Source organism: Rhamphochromis longiceps, linkage group LG11 (genome assembly GCF_057381845.1).
Source record: "Rhamphochromis longiceps isolate RC_006_pf linkage group LG11, R_longiceps_female_GT1.1, whole genome shotgun sequence".
In the NCBI taxonomy this organism is placed as follows: Eukaryota; Metazoa; Chordata; class Actinopteri; order Cichliformes; family Cichlidae; genus Rhamphochromis; species Rhamphochromis longiceps.
The window spans coordinates 32,767,260-32,790,924 of NC_140567.1; the positions used below are offsets into that span (position 1 = coordinate 32,767,260).

The 23,665-nt window shown below is 40.7% G+C and overlaps 1 protein-coding gene across 10 annotated transcripts in view; it reads left to right on the forward strand.

The window, feature by feature from the left end:
• Positions 1–23,665, forward strand: part of sema6cb (semaphorin 6Cb) — a 154,707-nt gene that overhangs the window by 104,983 nt on the left and 26,059 nt on the right. For 8 of the 10 annotated variants that reach the window (XM_085423696.1, XM_085423705.1, XM_085423706.1 and 5 more), the window contains 8 exons: positions 925–1,013; positions 1,192–1,409; positions 2,422–2,553; positions 2,829–2,984; positions 5,042–5,083; positions 6,643–6,819; positions 7,268–7,405; positions 15,688–15,765. In XM_085423696.1, the coding sequence (XP_085279822.1) occupies positions 925–1,013; positions 1,192–1,409; positions 2,422–2,553; positions 2,829–2,984; positions 5,042–5,083; positions 6,643–6,819; positions 7,268–7,405; positions 15,688–15,765 (1,030 nt within the window). The remainder of the gene's footprint in view (positions 1–924; positions 1,014–1,191; positions 1,410–2,421; positions 2,554–2,828; positions 2,985–5,041; positions 5,084–6,642; positions 6,820–7,267; positions 7,406–15,687; positions 15,766–23,665) is intronic. The other 2 variants (XM_085423704.1, XM_085423707.1) reach the window with 1 other exon arrangement.

Sequence of the window (23,665 nt, forward strand, 5' to 3'; positions counted from 1 at the left end):
TCCTAAATGTGTAAACTACTAAAATTCACCAAGCTTTGAGGTCTAATGCAGGGCTTATCAAATCTTGTACAAACATTTACATGGTTGACATCTGCAGGTAGCACTGACCTTTAAATTGAACCTTTATTTTGGAAGTAACTTTCTTCGTGTCCAGGTTTATGTTTTTCCACACTTTCGAGCCGTTACAAATAATTAATAAACATCAGTTTCATTTGTCAAAATCTCCCCTTTAGTTTTTATTGGCACTGATACCAACAAATATTTTGTCACTTAATGAGGGTATTTTTCACTTCATTGCAGATGTGAGTAGCCTCATCCAGTGAAGTGAAAAAGATGGCTAGAGTATCTTGACTTGTTATGTGTCACTTTCTTTATGCATTTAATTTCATCTGATTTCAAAAGGGAGGAAAGAAACAATCGCTTTTCCTCATCTGGGAGGAAAACGGAGCCGAATCAACCTTCCAGTAATAAGAATGTTTGATTGTTATCATCACAATAATTGGCAATTAATTTGGCGTTAATTGTTTTAGCTATATTATCTTTATGTGCAATAGATTATTTTTTTTATCCTCGTTAACAGCGCTGAGCGAGTGGGGTCGTTTCAGTAAAGCAATTGCTTGTGACAAGATAGAAATGTATTCAGAGTTGTAGAAAGTGCTGTTGCAGAATGTTTTAAGTTATCTTTATTTCACTACTGATGCAGGACTATCTCTGCTATTTCACCCGAATAAGGATCTGTTATTGGAAGAATTGGAAGGACATTTTTCTCTGCTAAAATTTGGATTTTCCATTTTAGAGCTCAGGCATTTCACATTTATCTACGATTTATAAACCAAATTGAACATCTGTGTTTACCAGCTCCACGTCCAGCCTGTCATACTGGAAATAAGTCATCATTACCATTTTTTTCCTTGTCCTCTACAGAGCCCCATTTCCTCCATGCCATTGAGTATGGGAACTACGTGTACTTCTTCTTCAGCGAGATCGCAGTGGAGTACACCACTCTTGGCAAGGTGAGGTACTCATTTCGGAGCAGACACTACACAAATTTGTGTTGTGTGTTGTTTAAGCTTGTTGTCATTTCTGCTCGAAGTCAACATGCAGAGCACATTCCTGACTGCTGTTCAGTATTCCGTGTCGGCTGCGTCTGAGTGTGGTGATTATAAATGATTTCCACTCCTGTCCCCTCAGGTGGTTTTCTCAAGGGTTGCACGTGTTTGTAAGAACGACAATGGGGGCTCCCCGAGGGTGCTGGAACGTTACTGGACATCATTTCTTAAAGCTCGGCTGAACTGTTCTGTTCCTGGTGATTCTTTTTTCTACTTTGATGTTCTCCAGTCTCTCACCAATGTACTGCAGATTAACCACCGGCCGACTGTGCTCGGAGTCTTCACCACACAGGCAAATAGGTTGGCATTTTTTCATGTTTTTTTCAAGGTAAAGATGAAATTGAAATGTCCATGTTATAGTTAGTTAGTAGTTAGTGTGATAATTTCTCTCTAGTCACGTTTGTTTAATCCTCTTTTATGTGATCTGCAAATTTGACCTGTTAACAATGAAATGTTACAGAATTCGATAAACAAAAACATCTTCGCTAAAGTTAATCCAGAAAATGTTTGTTTTCTGCGATGTAACTTACTTGTAAGGTACTACATGAGCGGTATCTCAAATGCTATCACTAGTAATATTTTTTTTCACTTTTCTGCGTCTTCTGAAACGTCGCTGAGCCAAAATAGCAATTTACACTATTCTGATGCACTTTTTGGCTTTCAGTGAATGTCATTGACAAACAGGAAGCAGTTCCTATCATGCTCTGCAGGTCTAAACTCTTACAGACATCACCCTGCAGAGTTGTTTGTGGCAGACACAAATGTTCAAATCAGTCTGATCGGGTATTAAACTGAGTTTAAGCAGCCAGCTTTTTCTAATTGAGAATAGATCAGTTATATGTTCTGCCCCCTGCGCTCTGCTGGAGCCTCACTATTCTCTGACAGAGAAAACTTTTGTTTTTGCGAGAAAGAGCAACATCTGATAATATCACAACGTGATTTTCATGATTGTCTGGAGTTCATATGTCAAAGCAGCTGGGAGGATCAAAGTCATTCACTGCTTTCCATGAAAACATACAGTACAAGCTATTAGTATGTAATTCTGGATGGATGCATTTTTAACTTCTGCAATATGGAGACTGTTCTGTTTTTTTTCCTTGTATCGTATCTACACTGTAGAGGGTTAGAAAGAGGTAAGAATATTTGACATATACTAGTAGTAGTAAAGACGAGCACAGACAGAGCAATCAAAAATCATATTTCTGGCCACTTGTGACAGGAAGTCAGTGGGCTGAATTCTTGTCTTTAGTTGGTGAATTCCAGACTTTTGTCTTGCTCTTTGTAAAGTCTTCTTTTGGGGTCCTTTTAACAGCATCACTGGCTCAGCAGTCTGTGCTTTCTACATGGATGACATAGAGAAGGCCTTCAGTGGTAAATTTAAAGAGCAGAAGAATAGTGAGTCAGCCTGGACACCTGTTCCAGAGGAGCAAGTCCCAAAACCAAGGTGAGAGACTCATCTTTAAATAGAAACTGTCACTTTCCTAGAACATTTTTTTCTGCTTTTGACAACAGAGCTTTTGCAGCTGTTGCTGTTATTGTTCTGCACAGACATCTCTTAAAAAAAGGCAGCCACACAAGGCACCTGTTTTTTTTCCTCCTGCTCCTCCCAAAAACAAACAGCTGCCAGTGTTTTTACATCTGCCTGTGGAACCAGATTTATGTCTAATGCTTTTTTTTTTTCTCTCTCTCTCTCTCTCTCGCTCTGCTGTTGTCGTGCAGGCCAGGCTGCTGTGCTGGCGAGGGATCAGCCGCCGCCTACAAGTCATCCACCAATTTCCCTGACGAAACTCTGACTTTCATCAAGTCTTATCCGCTCATGGACGAGTCCGTCCCCTCCGTCAACGACCGACCCTTTTTCACCCGCACCACCAGCAGGTAAAAGATTTGTTTCAATAAGAGAACAGATGGAAAGTATTATGAAAAATATTTTTGTTAAATTACTTTCAGTCACTTTCTGATGGCAGTATATGTACTTGGAATTCACTAACAAAAGGCAGTTGGCACCTGCTAGCATCTGCACAAACTTGTGAAGTGTTGAGTTAAGAATTACATTCTCCTACAGACTAAAAACATGTATGTTATGTTAACTGGTGGCTCTAAATTACCATAGATGTAGATGTGAGAGAGTGGTTGTGTGTTTATGTTAATGTGTGCTTTAACAGACGGGCGAGTTGTCCAAGGTGCTACTCTACCTCGGTTAAAACAGACAATAGGTTTAGCGTTGCAGGTCTATCAGACAGCTGAGAATTACAAAGAAATGCCTGCTATAATTATTTAAACAATAAAAACTGGTGACATTTAAAGGAGGACTTACATAAGCTCTTTGGTTTCATTTCCTGTACTTAGTGCATCAACACCTGGAAAACAAATGCAAAGTTATTCCTCAAGACCTCTCAAATGGTCACGTATTTTTTGGTGAACGTTGTCATTAGATCACATTTAAAATCATTACCGTGAGTGTTGCTGTTCAGAACGTGGCTGCAGTTATAAAACAGACCTTTAGGAGAAAATGCCAGGATTATTTCTTTGGTACTTTAGTGGCTGTTTGCCTTCACAGCATCATGTACCAGCAGTGTTTTTCTTGCAACCGTGATTGGTATTGATGAGTGACCTCAAGTGGAACACACTACCTTGCTTGCCATTAAAGCACATTGAATTTTTTTCAACACTGGATTTACATCAAACATGAAGGGGGCACAAGGAGAGGACTTGTCTGTAGGGCTGGCCTAGCTCCACAGCCCACCTGTCAAAGGGAGGACGTCGTTGGTGTGTGTGTGTGTGTGTGTGTGTGTGTGTGTGTGTGTGTTGTGATATTTGAGAATCCACTCATACCAGATGACGTTGCCGTGAATGTTAAATTGGTGAAAAGTGTCACAAGTGTTTCACGCAGTAGCTCACAAACCTCAGACATGTATGTACTCACAGCGGATACATATCACCGATTCAACTTACAACCGCAGGCACAGTCTCATAGTATACAGGAGCCTTGTCCACGCCTGCTGAAGCAGAGCCAGGCTGACAGCCAGCCAGACACTGCAGTGGCTCCACACTGGGGAAACATGCACCGCTTCACATCTGGCGCCAAAAACATCACATCTGCTTCGCCTATCCCCAGAGTGATGCTAGATAAATGAAATCTAACCAGAAACGCATCACGCGCTATTGCCGAGTCATTGCGGGGACGTGCCCGTCAAGTTCATGTGGGTAAACACACCAGCCTCTGTGGGACCATCTGGGAGGCACTGAGGGAGAAGTGAGGGCACAGAAGTTGCTGCGGGTGTCCTTTTTATAAGAATCTAGAAGCACTGCAATGCCAAAGAAATTATTAGAGGAAGTTTGTTTGTTTAAATCCCCGGGCCAGAGAATGGAAATACAGCAGAGAAAATGAATGAGTTAAGCCTATCCACCTCTCAGCCACCACTGGACTCAAGGTGCCCTTCAGCACAGCTTTTAATCCTCACCTGCTCCAGTGGAGCCAACAGTAGACAGCTGTGGTGATACTGGGCACCTCCCAGGTGTAACTGCGAGAAGCTGGATGAATATGAAGCAGGGTGGCACTCCAAATAAAGCGGTGTGTTGCTGGACCATTGAACCACCAACCTTCTGATTTAGTAGCTGACCTGCTGGACCTCCTGACAACACTTACCACCAGAAAGTGTTATGAATACCTCCAAGTGTATTATAATTATAGGGAAACGAATTATGGTTTTTACAAACATACTTTCTTTATGGTAATCTTTCTAGCATAAACATGTTCAGTTTTATTGTTTTTGTTGTTGTTCTGTGCTGTTTTCTTAGGTGACGCTTCGATTCATTCAATTTGTGACATTACCTAACAAAATGGATACGTTCAGTGCAAAACCTATGGACCATCACAAGATTCAAGCTTATTAAATCGGCACTGGGTTGTTTTTCTTTTTTCTACCCATTAGAATCAACAGCTCGACTGAGACGTCTATATTCATGATTACCAGGTGAGATAAGAACCAGGCTATGGGCTGGGAAGATGAAAGAGCCACCTGTGGCAGGTGAAGTGGAGAGGAGTGACTGCCAATAGTGCCACTCGACTTCAGCCTTGGCGCTGACACTCGACCCACACTCTCAATTTTCCTTGTGCACAAAAGGAGGGGGTGTGACTCACGCACGCACACCCCCTCACATGTGCATGCAAACACACTTCCCCAACCTTCCTCCAGACCAGTCCTCAGGGATCTTTTATTCTACCATGATAACATCTCATTTTGCTCGTGCCACACTTCAAATCCTGTCTCCCCCCCACCCTGGACCCCCACCAATTCGCATACCGCCAGAACAGGAGTACAGAGGATGCAGTCTCCATCGCACTGCACTCTGTCCTCTCACACCTGGACAACAACAACACCTACGCCAGAATGCTGTTTATAGACTTCAGTTCAGCGTTCAATACAATCCACCCTCACAACTCATCAGGAAACTGACAGACCTGGGCATCAGTTCCCTCATCTGCAAATGGTTACTGGACTTCCTGACCAACCGCCCCCAACATGTCCTGGATAACCACTGTTCATCTACAATCACGATGAACACCGGTGTACCACAAGGCTGTGTGATGAGCCCTTTCCTCTACTCCCTCTTCACCCATGACTGCAGACCTGCCGATGGTTCCAACACCATCATTAAGTTTGCAGATGACACCACGGTGATTGGCCTCATCAGTGCCCGTCAAGTTCATGTGGGTAAACACACCAGCCTCTGTGGGACCATCTGGGAGGCACTGAGGGAGAAGTGAGGGCACAGAAGTTGCTGCGGGTGTCCTTTTTATAAGAATCTAGAAGCACTGCAATGCCAAAGAAATTATTAGAGGAAGTTTGTTTGTTTAAATCCCCGGGCCAGAGAATGGAAATACAGCAGAGAAAATGAATGAGTTAAGCCTATCCACCTCTCAGCCACCACTGGACTCAAGGTGCCCTTCAGCACAGCTTTTAATCCTCACCTGCTCCAGTGGAGCCAACAGTAGACAGCTGTGGTGATACTGGGCACCTCCCAGGTGTAACTGCGAGAAGCTGGATGAATATGAAGCAGGGTGGCACTCCAAATAAAGCGGTGTGTTGCTGGACTTTCACACAAATACAACCAGAAAATAGAAAACCGGGCCTCTGTGCAAGACTGCATAGAAAAGTGGCTCAACAACACAAAGAATGGATCGATTGAATGGCTCTGGGTGGGCGGATAGATGGATAGATGAATTGATAGGATGAAGGCTTTAAAAGATGTAGGCGATGAAGGAAGGGGATGGTGGGTTGGTAGATGAAGTGACTGATTTTATACTGATGCTTTATACAATGAGCTTAGTACTCACCCACTGTTTGTTTTGTTTACCACTGAAACTCTACTTTCATAAAACAAAGAAGCAATAATGAGATGCTAACCAGAGCATTTGGTGTTGTTGACGCCCACAAATTTATGCAAGCAAGTGACATGACAGCTTAAATTTAGATGATCTTCAGTGTAGATGTAAGTCGCTTTGTCTTGTTGTCTTGTTTTTTTAATGCAGGTTCAAGTTGACTCAGATTGCAGTGGATACATCTGCAGGGCCATATAAGAACTACACGGTAGTCTTCCTCGGGTCAGATAATGGCCATGTGCTGAAGATCCTGGCCAGCACTGAGGGAGCCAACGCATCTTTCAGCACCCAGCTCCTGGAGGACCTTGATGTCTATAACCCTAACAAGTGAGACAAAGTCTATTATGTGTCATGTTGCTTCTGTATTAAACGATGCGTGTTCTTGTAATTGTCTCTTTGGTTTATTGCTCTCTCTTTCCATTTCTTTTGCTTTCTCTGTACTTTACTTAGCACATCTCTGTTCTTTTCCTTCTCTGTTGCTTGTTCTCCTCCTCTCCTTGTTCTGCCTTGATCTGTCCTGCCCACCCACTCTTTGGTCTATTGTAACACTTTGCATCACCCTGTACAGCTGGAGGGGATGCTTCCCCCCCCCCCCATGTATTCTTTTGTTTTCTTGCTGCACAGCTTGAAAAATCTATCTGCATGGAGTTTGATTCACAGTCGGCTTTCTGTATAATTTTCAGACTGAACCAGCCGTGTACAGCGCTGATTTAAAAAAATGAAACGAAATACAAAATGCCTGATTGTGACAGTTGGTGTTTTTCCGTGTTCCCAGGTGCAATGTGCAGGGGGAGGATAGGAGGGTCCTGGGGCTTGAGTTGGACCGGGATCATCATGCGTTGTTTGTGGCGTTCTCAAGCTGCGTGATCCGTGTGCCGCTGAGCCGCTGCTCTGAGTACAGCCACTGCAAGAAGTGAGTCAACTATACAGTAAAGCATTATCGCCACCAGAGTTTGGACAGAATATTATGCATATTCTGTATAAAATTTTTGATACTGATCAGTATATTTTGTTTAAGTGAAAGGTCCCAAAACTGTGCAGTACCTCAGAAACCATGCATGGGTTTTTTGTTTTCTCGTTTTGTGCCACAAAGAAAATGACACTAACTGATCCAGGTAAATCAAGTAAAGTAAGATCAGTTTCCCTTTAGCAAATGCATCCACTCACAATGCTTTTATAGGCTTTTGAATAGAGTACTGTACCATAAAGCAGATGTTGGACTATTATTTCCCCAATTCTTAGAATTGGACCACTTTTTCAAATAAGTACTATTAAGTTATTTGTGGTGTTGGCAGGTAAGTGACCATAGGAAAAAAATGAAAGGTTATTGAACCCATTAGCAATTTCGTATGCCTTCTACATTGGAAATTCTGTGTTGAAAGGTTGGACGTTTTCATAAGCTCAAGTCGTCAGATTGCTGTCTGATCTTCATGTTTGAGTATACGTGGTCCATTGTTTATACAGCTGTAATAAGGAGCATTTGCATGTGCGAAAGCATGCACAAATGTTAACTGGCAAATTCGAATTCGAAATGCAAGCATACGAGCCCCAAATGTAGTCCTATTAAAGATATTTTTTGCAGCTGTTTTTGTTTGTTTTAGATTTTGGAGTGCGTTTATACTGTACGCTGGCAAGAAACTAGATTATCCACAGAAATCAGAAAACACATTTGCATGCATTATAAAAGTGTGTGTGCATGTGGAAAGTCAGTAATAAGATTTCTCCACTTGCTTCGACATTGTTTTGAGGGAACAAATGGTGCTCCTTTCTTGATTTTCCCTGTATTGAGAGAGCATAACTTTTGCTTTAGCGTTTGATGTTTCAGATGTCAAACGTTCACCGGTACAAAATTACGTATACCCTTTCATCATTTTGTTCCCTTTCTTACACGTGTGTAGCCGATGTTTAAAAGGCTGATTGCGTTTACGGCCAAGAAATCAACCACTTTAGGAGAACAGCAGGGAAAAGCTTTAAGCCCTCCACCTGAACTTTAGAGACTGCTTTTACATGAAGTTATTATCAGAGTATTAGGTTACCGCAGAATGGCGAAAAAGAATGTAAAACACATGATGGTAAGTATTTCACCTATGTTACTTTCATGTATTACTTTTAGGAAAGGTGTGGTTACATCATTGGTCCGCACAGATCTGCTGTTTTTATCTGCTGCGATTTTCATCTCTGTGTTTGAACAGAAGCTTCACTGAATGTTTATGCTGCATGCTTCAGGTTGTCGTTTATCTGCCCCGGTCCCATTGCATTCAGTCAGTTTTGCTTTTATCCGTTTCTAAGTTTTCCAACTTGGCTTATATTAAAAAACTTTTCTTTGTAATTTTTCAGGGGTTTACTCCAAGTTCACGTTGCTCAAACACAGCCCGTTGTATTCTGTAATTTATTAAACAGGCCAAAGTAAAAGCTTTTGTGAAGGAACACACTTATAAGCAGAGCACAGCAACAGCTTCAAGTATCCTGCTTTGCCAAACTACATTATAGCCTCAGCTAATGTAGTTGCTCCTCAGCTTCAAGGTCTATTTTTGGTGCTGTGAGGAATGTTGGCCCCTTATAACTCCCCCCTGTTCTCAGCCCCTTCAACCCAGAGGAAGGATTTCTCCTCAGCTACCCCAGGGAATGCATATACCCCCATAGCATGCAAACCCCTCATTGCAAAGGCCTGGAGAAGCTCTCAACATCATTTAGTCATAAATTGCATCCAGCTGATTGGCTGAGAGCCAGTAATGTTGGTCACTGCTTTCTTTTCCTGATGTTGTAAGGGAGAGAAAAAGGAAAAGAAGGAGCAGAAAGAAAATGGATAGGGCCTGTCTTACTTGAGCTCGTGGCCTTGCTGCATCCACAGATCCTTTTTAGAGACTTACAGCTACAGCACACCTCATCCTGGGATTAGCGTCCCCCATAAGCAGCATCACCACTGTCCAGGAGGTCAGATTTCAGCCACAATATCCTCCTTTACCACACCGCTGAAACAATCTCCCTCTAGATGAGATTTACTCCATCTCTCTCGTGTCTGCTTCCATTTTCTCTCACTCTTGGCTTGTTTCTCTCTCTCGCTCACTAAAACCAGTACTCTCACTCGAGGCCCTGCTGCCAATATTAGGTTTCAGAAAACGCTCTGTTTTGAAGAGCAGCAGAGAACTGGATGAAATGGGAATTTTAATAAAACAGTGTAATAAAGGGGCAGAGGAGGCCCCAAACCCTCAAAGTCTTTAGATCCAAGGATTTTCAGCTCGCTTGACTATTTTTTTTATTTATTTATTTTTTAATATGAACTGGTTCAACTTGCTCATATTGTTATTCAGGACTGCTCTTAAATAAATGTATATCAATTGATGCTGTCACATACAGGGTACTGTTAATTAACTGAAGATGTAATGCCTCAAAGGGTAATTCCAGGTTGTTAAAACTTGGCTTGTATTTTTATAGCATTGGCTATATTTTCTGTAACCTATGATGATCTTGTATTGTATCAAAGTTATTGCTGATATCCGGGAAGATTGCAAGTCTATAATAACATCCGAAAGGTGCCAGACGCATGAGCAGTCAGGTTAATAGAAAGGCTTTAAATCAGACAGTCTAATCCCCCAAACAAGTCTCGCACATTAAATAACAAAACACACTGTAATTGCTCAGCAGAATAACACTTATAAGCCCATTCTTATTTCAGAACCTCATTTTTTTTCTTGTATAAGGTTAGAGAATAATGATAGTCGTTGTTGAACTATAGCTATGACTGCCAGTGTGAGGCAGTAAGCAGTCTCCTGTAATAAATTATCCTTTTTGCACTTCTTATGGGTAAGAGACACGTGAGTATTTTCACTTCAGCATAAATATATAATATGTACATTTGGTCTGGAGCTAATGTTCATTTTGGTTAAGAAGTTCATTTGACTTGAAATATAGTGGTTTCTAAAGCTGTGTCGCAGTCAGCACAAAAGGTCAAAGTTGAACTGTAATGGATATGTTAACAATACAGGGCCCTATTTTTTTTTTTTTTTCTTACAGGTAATCTGAAGAAAGTGTTGTATATGTGGTAAAAGGAGCTTTGAAAGGAAAGCGCCTGGACTTCTTTTGTTTTCCTTGAAGATGTTTCACCTCTCATCCGAGAAGCTTCTTCAGTTCTAAGAGCAACTGCTGGAGAGTCCCAGATTTTAAGTCCTATGGGGTGTCCCCCAAGAGGGCCATGGACCCCCTGTTGATCCTCTAACTAATCACACGAGTGAAGGTGTGAAAACGGGTGTGTGTCCCCTTCACCCAGGGTTTTGGGTGAACCCACTGTGAAGTCTAGCCCCACCCTATCATGTGATTTCCTGAGGTCAAAAGGCCCAGGATATGAGTAGGTGTGTGGGAGTGGTTAAGGCGTCTGAGCAGGGATCTCAAAACTGGACTAGAAAAAAATTGCATTTCCTGCGAAAATGCTGTGTGGATGCCTTTATGCTGAGGATGTCTGCTGAAAAAAGCTGAAAAAGTTGAAAAAAAAACCAAAAAAAATATTGCCCTGAGCGGGATTCGAACCTGGCCCTTCTGGTACTCAAGGGAGGTTCTCATCTCACTGCGCCACAGAAATTCTCACAAAGAAGAGGTGGAGAGACTGACAATTGTGCTGAAATGAGCAGAAGAGGCTTAGAATTGTGCTGATAAGAGGTGGAAAGGCTGAAAATGTTTCAGAAGAGGTGAATAAGCAGAATTTGGGCAGAAAAGAGGTGAAAACTCTGAATATTTTGCTGAAAAGGGTTCAATCAGCAAAATTTCTTCTGAAAAGAGTTCAATCAGCAGAATTTTGCTGAAAAATGTTTTTTTCTGAAAACAGCAGAAAAAACTGAAAATTTTGCTGAAAAGAGTTGAATGAGCAGAATTCTGCTGAAAAGAGGTTTTTGCTGAAAACAGCTGAAAAAGCTGGTATTTGTGCTGAAAACAGCAGAAAAAACTCCAAATTTTGCTGAAAAGAGTTCAATCAGAAGAATTCTGCTGAAAAGAGGATAAGTGGTGAAAAAACTCAAAATTGTGCTGAAAAGGGGTGAAAAAGCTTAAATTTGTGTTGAAAAGAGTTAAAAAAGTTTAAGTATTGACTGAAAGAAATGTTGCCATAAGCGGGATTTGAACCCGGGCCACCCAGTCTGAGAACGGACGCTCATCTCACTGAGCTAAAACACAGGTCAAGCCGGCAAGGAAAATCAGTGAGGCCACTGATGATATGGCAGAAATGGGCAAAAAATATTGCAAAAAAAAATTCAATATCTCAAAAAGTATAGAAGTTATGAGCACCAAAAGTCATAGCCGGCATTAGCAGAAAGAGCAGAATTTTTTAAAGTTTGAATGGCGAAAATCGGATGAAAACTGTGGGAGTAGTTCCACGGCGAAAAGTGTACGGAAACACCCGGAATAATAAAGAATAAAGAGAAACAGGAACTCAATAGTGTGGATGCCCATTGAGGGCATCCACACAATTATAGATGGCAGACAGGTGTCGTAAGCCATCGCCTCTGTTCAAAGATGGTCGTTCACAGTGGACACAGATGGCTTCTTTCACTCCTCTTTCAAACCATCAGTCTTCTCTGTCCAAAATGTGAACACTGGCATCCTCGATATCGCCTCGATAATAGAAGTCAAAGAGGTCCATGAGCCTCTTGGGGACACTCCCGTAGGGCTTAAAATCTGGGACTCTCCACCAATTGCTCTTAGAACTGAAGAAGCTTCTCGGATGAGAGGTGAAAGGTCTTCAAGAAACTTGAAGTCCAGACGCTTCCTTTCCAAGCTCCTTAGACTACGATCACCTGGATGACTGAGAACCTTCACAGACATGTTGTCCATGTGATGAAACCACATGTGCAAATGTTAAGCAGCATAGTAACTATTCAGAATGGTTAATATTACCTTTTAGTTTTCCATCAAGCAAATATATGTAATCCTTAAATAGTTGTTCACCAGTGACATATCATATCTGAAATCCTTTCCACTCAGTATTTTGTTATTCTCAAAATTGTGGCTGCATAACAGCTGGAAGTCATGAGGCTCAGCCTTGGAGGCCCTCGGCAGCTAATGGATGCCCGCGCGCGCACACACACACACACACACACACACACACACACACACACACCATGACTTCCACACCACTGTGTTCACTTTAGTTTGACAGATAGAAGTCTGAAGTTTTAAAGAGTGGCACGGGACACACACAAGTCTGTTTTAGAGAAACTGCACTTACGACAAAGAACAAATGACTTCACTGCACATCTTTAGAAATCAGAGCTGGAGAACTGACTGTGCTGTAGTGCTGATGGCTGTTTCTGACCTGTAAGTGTAGATGAATCTCTATGACGACGGTGAGAGGAGAGTTAGAGAGTCAGTTAGATGTGTATATAAATACAGACCCTATGGCGACTGTATGAATAATGTATTAATGCAGCACACAGTGTCACATATTGGCAGTCACACACGGGGATGAGGCTAATTTCAGGTTCTTGATACCTAGAGGGCTTCAATTTGTGATGCTGGACAAAAACAAACACTTCAGTTTTGGGTTTTTTTTATTTTGGCATTTTGTTTTTCATTTCCCATGCATGTTGAAGTGTCAGTAGCCCTGCATTGAACACAAGCAAAACGAGGATTGAAACATAAGAAGACATGCAATGGTGTCTGGATTTTTACATTTTTGTATACCGTGTTTAGATAGACATCTGACAATGATGATTTCTCCAGCCACTTCATATTCTAAGCCCCTCCAACCAAGAATGATTCTGTTATTGCAAATAAATTATCCTTCAGAATAAAAAATATTCCAAGCTGTAAAGAAAAAGATGTTGGTTTACCATGCTTACATCATGCCTAAAGACACAAATACAAGTCTACTTTTGAGGTAAGCACTCAGAAATAGCCAAGTATATGACCTTGCCTAAACCTACATTAACAACAGGGCTTTTGTATTATTGTACTGTCCTCCCAAGAACAAGAACCGTGGCAATTGTTTGTGAAAATGCCTAAAGCGAGCGGTTTATATCTGTATGTCTCAGTGTTTTGTTTTCTTGACAAAGCATGTGGATCGAGGGTGTTTTATGTTGCAGGAAAGGTAAAGATATAGGATATTGTTGTAGAGCCTCAAAGGTCCACATTAGGAGGTCTGGGTGTTTGAATTAATCCACACAGCACACTAACTGCTGTTCTGGAAGACACTGACACATGACATCCTGTTGATAAGGGCATCAGCTCAAAGAATCTAATATCGGCTCTTTTAAAAGACAAAGACAAATGTTTTATTTTGTCACTTGACATTACCATTATTGCAGTGCATTTGATTTAGCTTTAAAAAGTCATGCATTATTTATTTATCTTCCATTCCACGTGATCGTACATGTTTTTCCATCAACCCAGTATGCAGATAATTGAAGAAAATTGTTGCTGTAGCAATTGGAATATAGTTACTGAATTTAGGATGGGTATTATTTTACATTCCTTATTATTTTACATTTTACATTCCATTTTACATGTATTGCTTTGTAAAGTGTTGCACTTAATGCGTATGATCTCAAGGTTAGGGATAGGTTTTTATTGTCGTTTCAATCAAGACAGAAAGAAAGAAAGTTTGTGTAATGCTTTGCCCCGTGTATTTATTTATACCCAGTTTGCAGCTGCAGATTGCACAAGTACTAATGGGAGAATATGTCCTGTCTTGACTTTCAGTTTTCCTGACCTGGCACAGTAATATGTTGGCACAGCTGCACACACCTGCATGTTCAGTTGAGACATCAGTAAATACTTAAAGATATTTAAAACGGGTCACAGGATCTTTGTTAGAACTTGCTTTTTTGTCTGCCTTGAAGGTTTACTTGACTTGTTTTTCTTTTCTTTTCTTTGGAATTAGGCTAAAAATATCTCTAAAGTAACTGTAGATGGGGAAAAGCAGGAGAGCATTATTGTTTTTGTCATTCTTTTTGGGCGTACTTTATGCTCATTGTGTCGGTGCTGCTGGGTGAATACCACACACATGCAAAAAGTAAGCTCTGCACCTGTGAAAAATTGTGTTCATTCGCTCACTGACACCCAGTGTTGTTTTGCAGACACATACTGGAAGTATGAAGGCCACATGATTCATACAACACAGAGAGGGAAAATTGCATCCACAGACTTGTGCAGAATGCAGTGTTAGAGTTTTATCAACAAAACTGATGTGTGGGTCTCAAAATGGAAGAAAAGTACTGAATGTTGCAATGCTGCAGGGAGTTTTTACTGTAGGAACTGTGACTAAGTGAGGTTAATGCTGACTGCTATAAGAAAGAGGTAAACAGGTCCAGGTTTTTATACTAAAGCAAACAGTATCAGCTTACTGTTGCAGCAGTCTGCATGCCTCGTCAGCGTGACTACACTAAAATCTTGACATTCATCATATGTCTCTAATTATTAATGAACAACTTAACCTAGCTAGATTTAGAATTGATGTATAATGCAAAACCAAACAGATGCTGGTTGTAACTTTTAACCTGTGAGACATGCAAAATGTCACAAAACCATTCTTTTATCCCCTAATGTCTATTTGTGTTTTTATAGCCAGATAAAAACAAGTCTACAGTCCAACCTCTAATTACAAACTAATCTGATTGCCATCTAAATTCTGTCTCTTTGTATGCGTATCAACATTAATTTCTGTTGTAGAGAATGCAGTATTATTGGAAGCAATAACAGGCATGTGATTATTTGTATGAATAATTATTCCACCATAAAGTCGAAGCTATACTCTATTTGAATGTTATACATTATTTGTATAACACCAGATTTTAGAAGTAAAGTAGTGCAGCTCTTGAGCCTCGGACCCCCCTGTTTTTATGCAAATTAAATAAAGATGTAAAGATTTATGCTGCAGTTTCAGTAACTCTGCTTCTATTTCGTCAATTAGTGCTGCTTGGTAAATGATGTTTTAGCCACACTTAAAGAAAATGAGGATGCTGCAATTTCATGTTAAATGTGTTTATTCAACTTATCTTTCTTTTCTTAATGAGACATTAAATGTTCAGCCACGTGGTGCAAACCAGCCTACACATGGAGTTCTTTACCCTTTGTTAGTTGAGGGATGTGGGGCTTTTTTAGGTTTGTGGCTGGGTAGTGCCTCATTACCCAACTAACATCCACTGTCTGCATGCATGCTGTTCTTCATGTTTCCTTCTATCATTAACTGTCTGTCTTTCTATTATGCAGAAGCTGTTTGTCCTTACGGGACCCTTACTGCATCTGGCTCAAGTCGGGCAGCTGTGTCATAGTTTCACCTGGTTTCAGGTAAGTCACACATGCAGTGAGTAACAATAATTTTTATAGGGCTTTAAAAAAACACCATTATAATCATTAGGCGAGCGCTGACTTTGAAATCAATCAAAGCTGCTTCACTGCTGTGTTGTTTGTATCAGAAATTGCCAAAAGCATTTAGTCTAATGAGGTTCACTGCAGTGCTGATTTGAAATTATTAGCTGTCTGTTTCATTTCATTGCATACATTTAATGTCAAGTGAAAGATCTTTGCTTGAATGGCAAGCTGCATAATGTAGGCATTTAATTGTTAACATTCCTACAAATTTTACAATCCTCAGTCATATTTTAGGCACCTGTGCCAGGGTCTGCAGCGTGTTGCTGTAGTGCAGTTTGCTCCATTACCGTCATTTTTAGTTCTATGTAGAGATCCGGGATAGTAACTGTTTCTCATGCTCATGTCTAAAATTCAAAGTGCTCTGAGTAGCGTCTAAAACAACACCCTGACAGCAGAACAGTGCGACATGATTATCAGATTTGAAGACTCAGTGATTATGAAATGATACACATTTCACTGATTCACTGGATTCCAATCTGTTTGCATTATACTCAACATGGTCAAAGGTCAGCTTTGAGTCAGGAAATTTTGGTTAAGCACATTGTTAATTAAAGTTATTATTAATTGCTCTCTGGATGTGAGCAGTGTAGCTAAAAAACAAAAAGGCTGCATTACAAATCTATGTAAATGGTTATGAGACAAGTGCCTTAAACCAGCATGTTGTTGAATGGTTAGCAGGGGCCAGAAGTTGAATTACACAACATCCTATACAAAAAACACTATATTGCTTACTTTAAACATTAAACTACTGAGGCTATAACTTTAGAAAAAAAGTATTTAATACAAAATGATGCTAATTTTGTGAATTATAATCTCATTTAGAGGGAAATTCAGAATAGAAAACAAGATATGATTCACAGTCTGGCTACCCTGTAATTGAAAAGTCACAGTGTCCCTAAGTTTCTCAATCAGATCAACTCTGCTGTTGGTTTAGTCTCAGAAATCAAAGCTTGATGCTTCAGAACAGATGTCTGCTAACCACTAAGCGGTTGGATATTGATTCTGTGAATTAACTCATAAGCTGATTCTGTGCAGTTGTAAATTCAAGCTACTTATTTTTTTATCTTTTACTTTGAATTGTAGTGGGGATTCAGATCTGTTGAAGGATACAAAATGCACTCATTTAAAAATGCCCTTTGATAGATACGTCTTTCTAATACCAGCTTGGCCTTCCAAATGCCTTAACCCTCTCATGGCAGGCGTTGCCGATTTGCAATAGTTAAAAACGAACAAGCTGATTACCCCACATACATATTTTATGAGGTTTTTTTTACTCGAAAGTACCACTGCAGGACATGGTTGTGCATTAGCAACAAAAAGTTTAATTTGAGCCTGAGAGGGTTAATTCTTTATGGCACAGATTCAACAAGGTCCTGGAAACATCCCTCACAGATTTTGGTCCATATTGATATAATAGCATCACAAAGACTTGTTGGCTGCACATCCATGATGCAAATGTCCAAATTCCAACACAACCCGAAGGTACTCTGTTGGATTGAATTCTGGTAACTGTAGTGGCCATTTGAGTATAGTGAACTCATTGTCATGTTCAACAAAAAAGGTTGAGATGATTGAGCTTTTTTGACATGGTGCATTATCTTGTTGAAGGCAGCCATAAACCCATAAGACCCTTGTCCTCTGACCTCTGGCATCATCGAGGTATTTTCACCGAGAGAACTGCAGCTTACTGGATATGTTTTCTGGTTCAGACCATTCTCTGTAAAACCTAGAGATTGTCGTATGGGGAAAATACTCAGACCGATCAGTCTGGCATTAACAACTATACATGTGAACTACCTTTTTCCCCCAAATCTAATTCTCTGTTTGACCTTCAGTTCTTTTTCACATTGTCTTTGTGGCTGATGACATTGGCTTCCTGTTATGCGACTGGCTGATTCGATATCTGCATTGCTGAGCAGCTGAACAGGTGTACTCAATGAGGTAGCATATCTTAGTAACAAATATATCTATCATTAACACTAAGCTGCTTTTGGCAAATGAGTGCTAGTACAAGGTGAAGCTATTAAGGGAATAAGCTGACCTTGGTCTTTATTAATTAAGGGTCATTCTGCAGTTTATTTCAGAGGGCACTGCAATGAACTGTTAGTTGACATTGGTTTTCAGGCTCCACTTCAGTGAGTGGCGGTCTGTCCAAAACTAAAACATACTTTAAAAGTTAAAAGCCCTTCATGTCGTAAAAGTAATTTTCTGATCCCATCTATAATAATGAATCACCCAAACAAAATTGTGCAGATTTGCTTCATAATCAAACACTCCAGGAGGTTTCAGCTGTTAATTCTTCCCCGGACGAACATATAGTAATTAGTGGGAACCGCCACTGTGGTGTTTGGTCAGTCTGAAAGCACTTGGGAGGGCACAGCGATATAAAGGCATTATTAGTTTCTTAACTCCCAGGCACAGAGGACAGGTTCGCAATTTAGTCAATAATGTGCAGTCAAACAGGAAGAGAAGCAATAATTTTTTTAATCTCATTTCACTCCTCAAGTGAGTTGTTGAACACTGCACGGATCAACTTGACCTGCTGGGGTGATGTGCTCTTGACAATCAATAGCTAATCTACGATGAGACAAGTGGGCAACATCAACATGATGAATATGTGATCATCATTTTGCCGGACTCTCAACATGTCTCACTTTTGTTTGTTGTACTGGACGTGTTAAAGCTGTGTAATTGGGTTGTTGATGGTGAAAATGTGGTGGGTGAGAGGCAGACAGGTCAGCAGAATTAAAATCCAAATATATTTCTTTGCCCTTGCGAACTGGAAGGAAGTTTGTTTTACGTGGGTTCTCCCCGGGTGCTCCGGCTTCCTCCCACAGTCCAAAAACATGCAGTAGTGGGGATAAGTTAATTGGCGTTTGGAGTTTCTTTTAGCAAGTAAAATCCACGCATCCATCAATTGGTCCATCAGAGCTCAAAGCTTTTCAAGATTTGTGTGATCTTGTAGCACTGAAATAACTTGTATAGTATAATGTTCTGCTATACACTCTCCTCCAGTTTTGGCTAATGAATACATCTTTACTCATAATACTTTTGGTGAGGCCAGTTTTTCCACACCTCAGTATAGTACTAGGCAGAAAAACAATTCTGGTGCCATTACTGCCAACCTGTTTGGCTCTGCCATTAAAAGGAAAGTTAAGGTTTGCAGTAGAGCACCAGTAAAACCTGCTGCTGCAGCTCAGTTTGTGCTCCAAATTTAATCTACGCCCATTTTCCTCTGTCCCAGTATGTTTGAATATTAAGACAAAAATTTTTATGCTTCATCTATTTCTGTTGTGTGTTCCTTCCCGGTGTAAAGGAGTAGGCAGTTAAGATCTTGGGAGACACTGGGGCACTGCATCTGATTCTCCCTTTCACTTTGATGTGTGATGTGGCTACAACTGTTATGCAAGAACACGAAATTGAACCTAGCCTGTGGTTTGGTTACTGGAGAGGTTGCAAGGTGTACCCGGCACTACCCGTGGAGGAGGCCGACATAATTAAGCAGAGCTGGCGCTTCTCCCGTGTGGCTTAGGGCAGGAAGCAGGATGCTGTGTTGATTCATTCGGTTTGTTTTGACAAATAAAAAATGAAACATGATTAATTTATTTGCAGTGATGCTGATTATAGGACCTCAAAAATGTGCATCTAAATTGACCAGTCTTTGTATTTGTAGCTAGACTTTTATGCTGTAGTGTACTTGCTAATACAGGGTCTGCATCTAGCCTGTGTGATGTATGACTGATGTTATCAGCATGACTTTCTCCGCCAGATGTTTGGCTGGTTGCTTGTTCAGCAAGCCAAGGTGTAACACAAGATTGATGGAGTTCATATTCTTTCTGTATTGCATCACAGTGATGGGTGCGTGAGACATTTTTTTTTTAACACATATATATTTATAATGTGTAGTGTGTGGAGAGAAACACTGCAAGGAATTGAAGTTCAGGTTCAGAAATGGTAGTAGGAGACAATAAAGGAAAATAAAAATGGAGCAGGGGAAAAACTTTTTGCAAACTTTCCAATACTCAGATTGAGAAAGAGTAGCAGTCTGGTTAATGCATCAAAAGCCAGTTCCATAATAGAGATTGAAAATAATAATGTCATAGTTCTATTTAAGGACGATCACCTGAGACAATTTTGTTTCACGGCCACTGCAGACCACTACTGTATGCTGTAGGAACAAAATACGCAATGCAATTTCAGCTGGACTCTAATGTGCAAGCAACAGGTCGGCCATTGCCTCTGTTTTCTTCAGACCCTTCCCTCCCCCTCTTCTGAAGTCTGGGCCATAAAATCAGAAGTGACGTTCAGCTGCATGTGTTTCAATCATGCAGCCATGTACCGCTCCGTTTGGTAAAATAGGGAAGAAAGATGGATGGCTGGTTGGTTGGATGGACAGATGGATGAATAGGTAGGCAGATAGATGGTGGTAATAAAGGCTAGAGGAGGAGGGGTAGGAGGTAGGAGTAAGGGCGGTTAAAGGTACTATTTTCTTCTCCTGACAGTCAAGGACTATGTGCGTCCCTGTGTGGTTGATATACAACCTGCTGCTAAATCACCTCGCCTGGCGTTTTTTTTTCCCTTCCTTTCTTACCTCTCTGTACATGGGTTGTAAACTGTTGTGCTTGGAGTTTGCTGTAGACTGACATCGCACTACATTTGCCCCTGTCTCACACACAAACACACCGAGGGAGAGGAAGAGAGGGAGAGTGGCACTCTCACTGTTGACTGGCTTCCAATAGATTATTCTGACGGCTGAAAATGTGCAGCTCTGGAATTATTGCATATCTTCTGCTTGGCCACCCAGACATATTACTTTCCCTGCCCTTGCACGGACAGAGGCTAATGGGATTTTTTTTCTAATTCATGTTGCTGTGCGCCACGTTATATTTGTGTATTTGAGAGAGCCTGGTATTTTGCTTCTTGTACATAAATCATTATTTTTGTTTTGTTTTCAGTCTGTGTGGTGAAATTGTTGGCATGTGACTGTAAAGGGATAGATTTTAGGAAAATATACACTTAATAGCTATTTTGAGAGTTTTTTGGCCAAGGATAGTGACTTCCTGGAGTTTTGTGACTTTGCGGTTGCCAGACAACCATCCGATTCCACCAAATGGTTAGCTTATCTTAGCATATAGCCTGGAAACAGCTGGTTGTCTGGCAGGCTAGCATTATTAACACTATTCCAGAAAGTCGCTGCACACAGACAAGGAAAGGAACAGCATATTGTAGATTTTAAGTTGTGGTTTATTTACAGAGTCAAGTTGGCTCAAATACTAGAGTAAAGTGGTTAATCTGATAATGTGTATCCTACTGAGGGGAGGAGGAGGGGCAGGCATTACTTACTGGGTTTATAGAGAGCTGGATGTCAGCTAGAAATTCGCTGCATTGTTTAGAAATCTGTGAATGTTTTATGGGTTTGGGCTTTTTTATGCCTCCTGGTGCATGCTGAGATAATCAGTAAAGACACGCTGCTTTCAAGAAAGTAAGGAAGAGATTATGATTTAAAATATTTTTGTCATTATTAAGAAATTTGTGTGGAATGAAATATAAAAGTTGGTAAGCACCATGAATTTTCAGAGAGTTTGAGAACTGGAATGAGTCTTAGGGTTGGTGATTGTGGTTGAGGTGAAGACCTTGCAGTTCTCACTGGATGGTCCTCGCATATAGAGGAAGTTTTGATGTGGCGTCGTGCTGCCAGTGTGCACTGATTTATGGATATAGTGTGCGGTTTGATTTATGAGTCGTGTTTAGCGTGCAGGACAGAGCCACACTGGAAGCCAGCGGACCGTAGTCTGAGAAAGATCAGCCAAAATATCCTGTCCAAACTCAACTACAGTATGGGAACCCTGCCAGGGAGGAGGAGAAGTATGAGCAGACAAAAAAGAAAACAAAGGGAAGGAGGAGAGGAGGAAAAAAGAAACTGGGAGAAAGGACAAAGCCAATAGGTGCAGAGAAATGTTCATTAAATGAGCGGAAAATAATGAAAAAAAGAACACGGGGGTAAATGAGGGAGAGAAAGTTTAAGGAGCATTTCTCAGAGCCGAACATGTGTTATTCATTTAGATTTTTGTATTCATGGAAAGAAGCGGTCTGCTCCAGCTGTCTGTGTGCGACTCTGAAGTAACATCAGATTTTAAAGCTGCATTAACTGATATCTTTTATATATGTGTATATATATCATTGAAAGATGGTGAGAAATAGCAAGTGAATGAGGAGAAAGGAAAAAGAGGATGATGAAGGGATGGCGATGGGACGGGAGAGGGGTGAAGCGATGTGAATCAGGCAGCAGCAGAAAAAAATCTTTTTGAGATGAAGCAGCTCAAAAGTCATCTTTCTCCTGGGACTTCCTCCTCTGTCTGTCTTTTTCTCGCTGTCTCCTCTCTCACATCACTCTTTTCATGGACTATCAGTCACTTCTTTCCCCCCCATTCCTTTCTCATCCAGAGGTGGCATAAATTTTAATGACTGATTTGTGGCAGATCCAGAGGATAGGTGGGAGAGAGCAGAGCATATTCACAGCCCTGTTTCCATCTTTTCTTCTCTCACATTGAAGTATGGCAGTACCAGATGGCTTGGCTTCATATCATTTCTGGGTGTTTTAGTTTATCCATTATGCATTTAATGCAATCAGTGTCACCAGTGCATAATGCCAAGGACAAAGAGTGGACAGAGATCCTAGAAAGAAAAAGCATATCTGCTCTGTAATGAAGATGAAACGGCTAGGATGAGGATCAGGCCACCAGTATTTCTACTCAAGATGTGATGACAAAGTTCTGCACCTCTGCTCATTAGATGATTTAAATTTGGCTCATTGCTCCTTCAGGGTTGCTTCCTTGTGCACCAACTTTGTTTATTTAAATCACAGTCCTGTTCTGAGTCTTTGCAGTCTTGTGTCGACAATTTAGCCTTTTCTATGTCAAAATGGTCACATTTTGTAGCTCCATCTACAACCCGGAGATCAAACATCAGTGTAGTGTCAAAGTCAAGTGAGTTCTTTCCTCAGGGCTAGACTGTACCCAATGTTCTCTCTCAGTTGCCTCATGGTATAGTACAAATGCACCAACAAGTGACCTTGACCACAGTGTGCGTCAGCAAGAATTGCAAGTTTTCTGGCAATTTGATGCAGTCATCAATCACCACCTGCTCTTCTCTTTAGATATGGCTTTCTTCTCTTCCACAAAATTAAAGACTCACTGTTTTCACTCACCAAAAGAACTCCGGTGTGCATTACAGATATAAATGATCACGTCAAAACTTCCAGAATATTTTAAAAGTAGCAGTTGCTTTGCAGCTCTTCCAAGCTGATGACGTTTAATGAGCTGAATTTTAATCAGGGCAGCGTTTGGATTTTCATAGTGTTACAGGACTCACCGGTTCCTGAAGGTGTCAATCACCTTAAAAATACATTTCTTCTCTTTCAGTTTCTCAGAGGCTTAGGAATTTCTTTAAAAGTGAACACTACTTTTTAGAAAACACTAATCAAATGGATTAAAAGAACAAATATGGTCTATTTGCTGGGGACTATTTTTGGCTTTGGATTAACTCATTCTGCTCCAGTATTTCCAGTAATCATCAGTCTATGTGGGATTAATAATAAAAAAAAATCTACTATGTGTGGGAGTTCAGTGCAAGAAATCATAAATAATATGTCACCCACTGCAACCTCACCAATGTGTTTTTAGAAGTATTTGGAGAGCAGTTAACCTCAATCTACTAAACGTTTCAGTTATTTACTTTGTTTTGATCTGTTTTGGACTCGTAAATACTGAAAATATAGTTAAATGCTCTAAAATCTTACAGATTCTGCACACTTTGG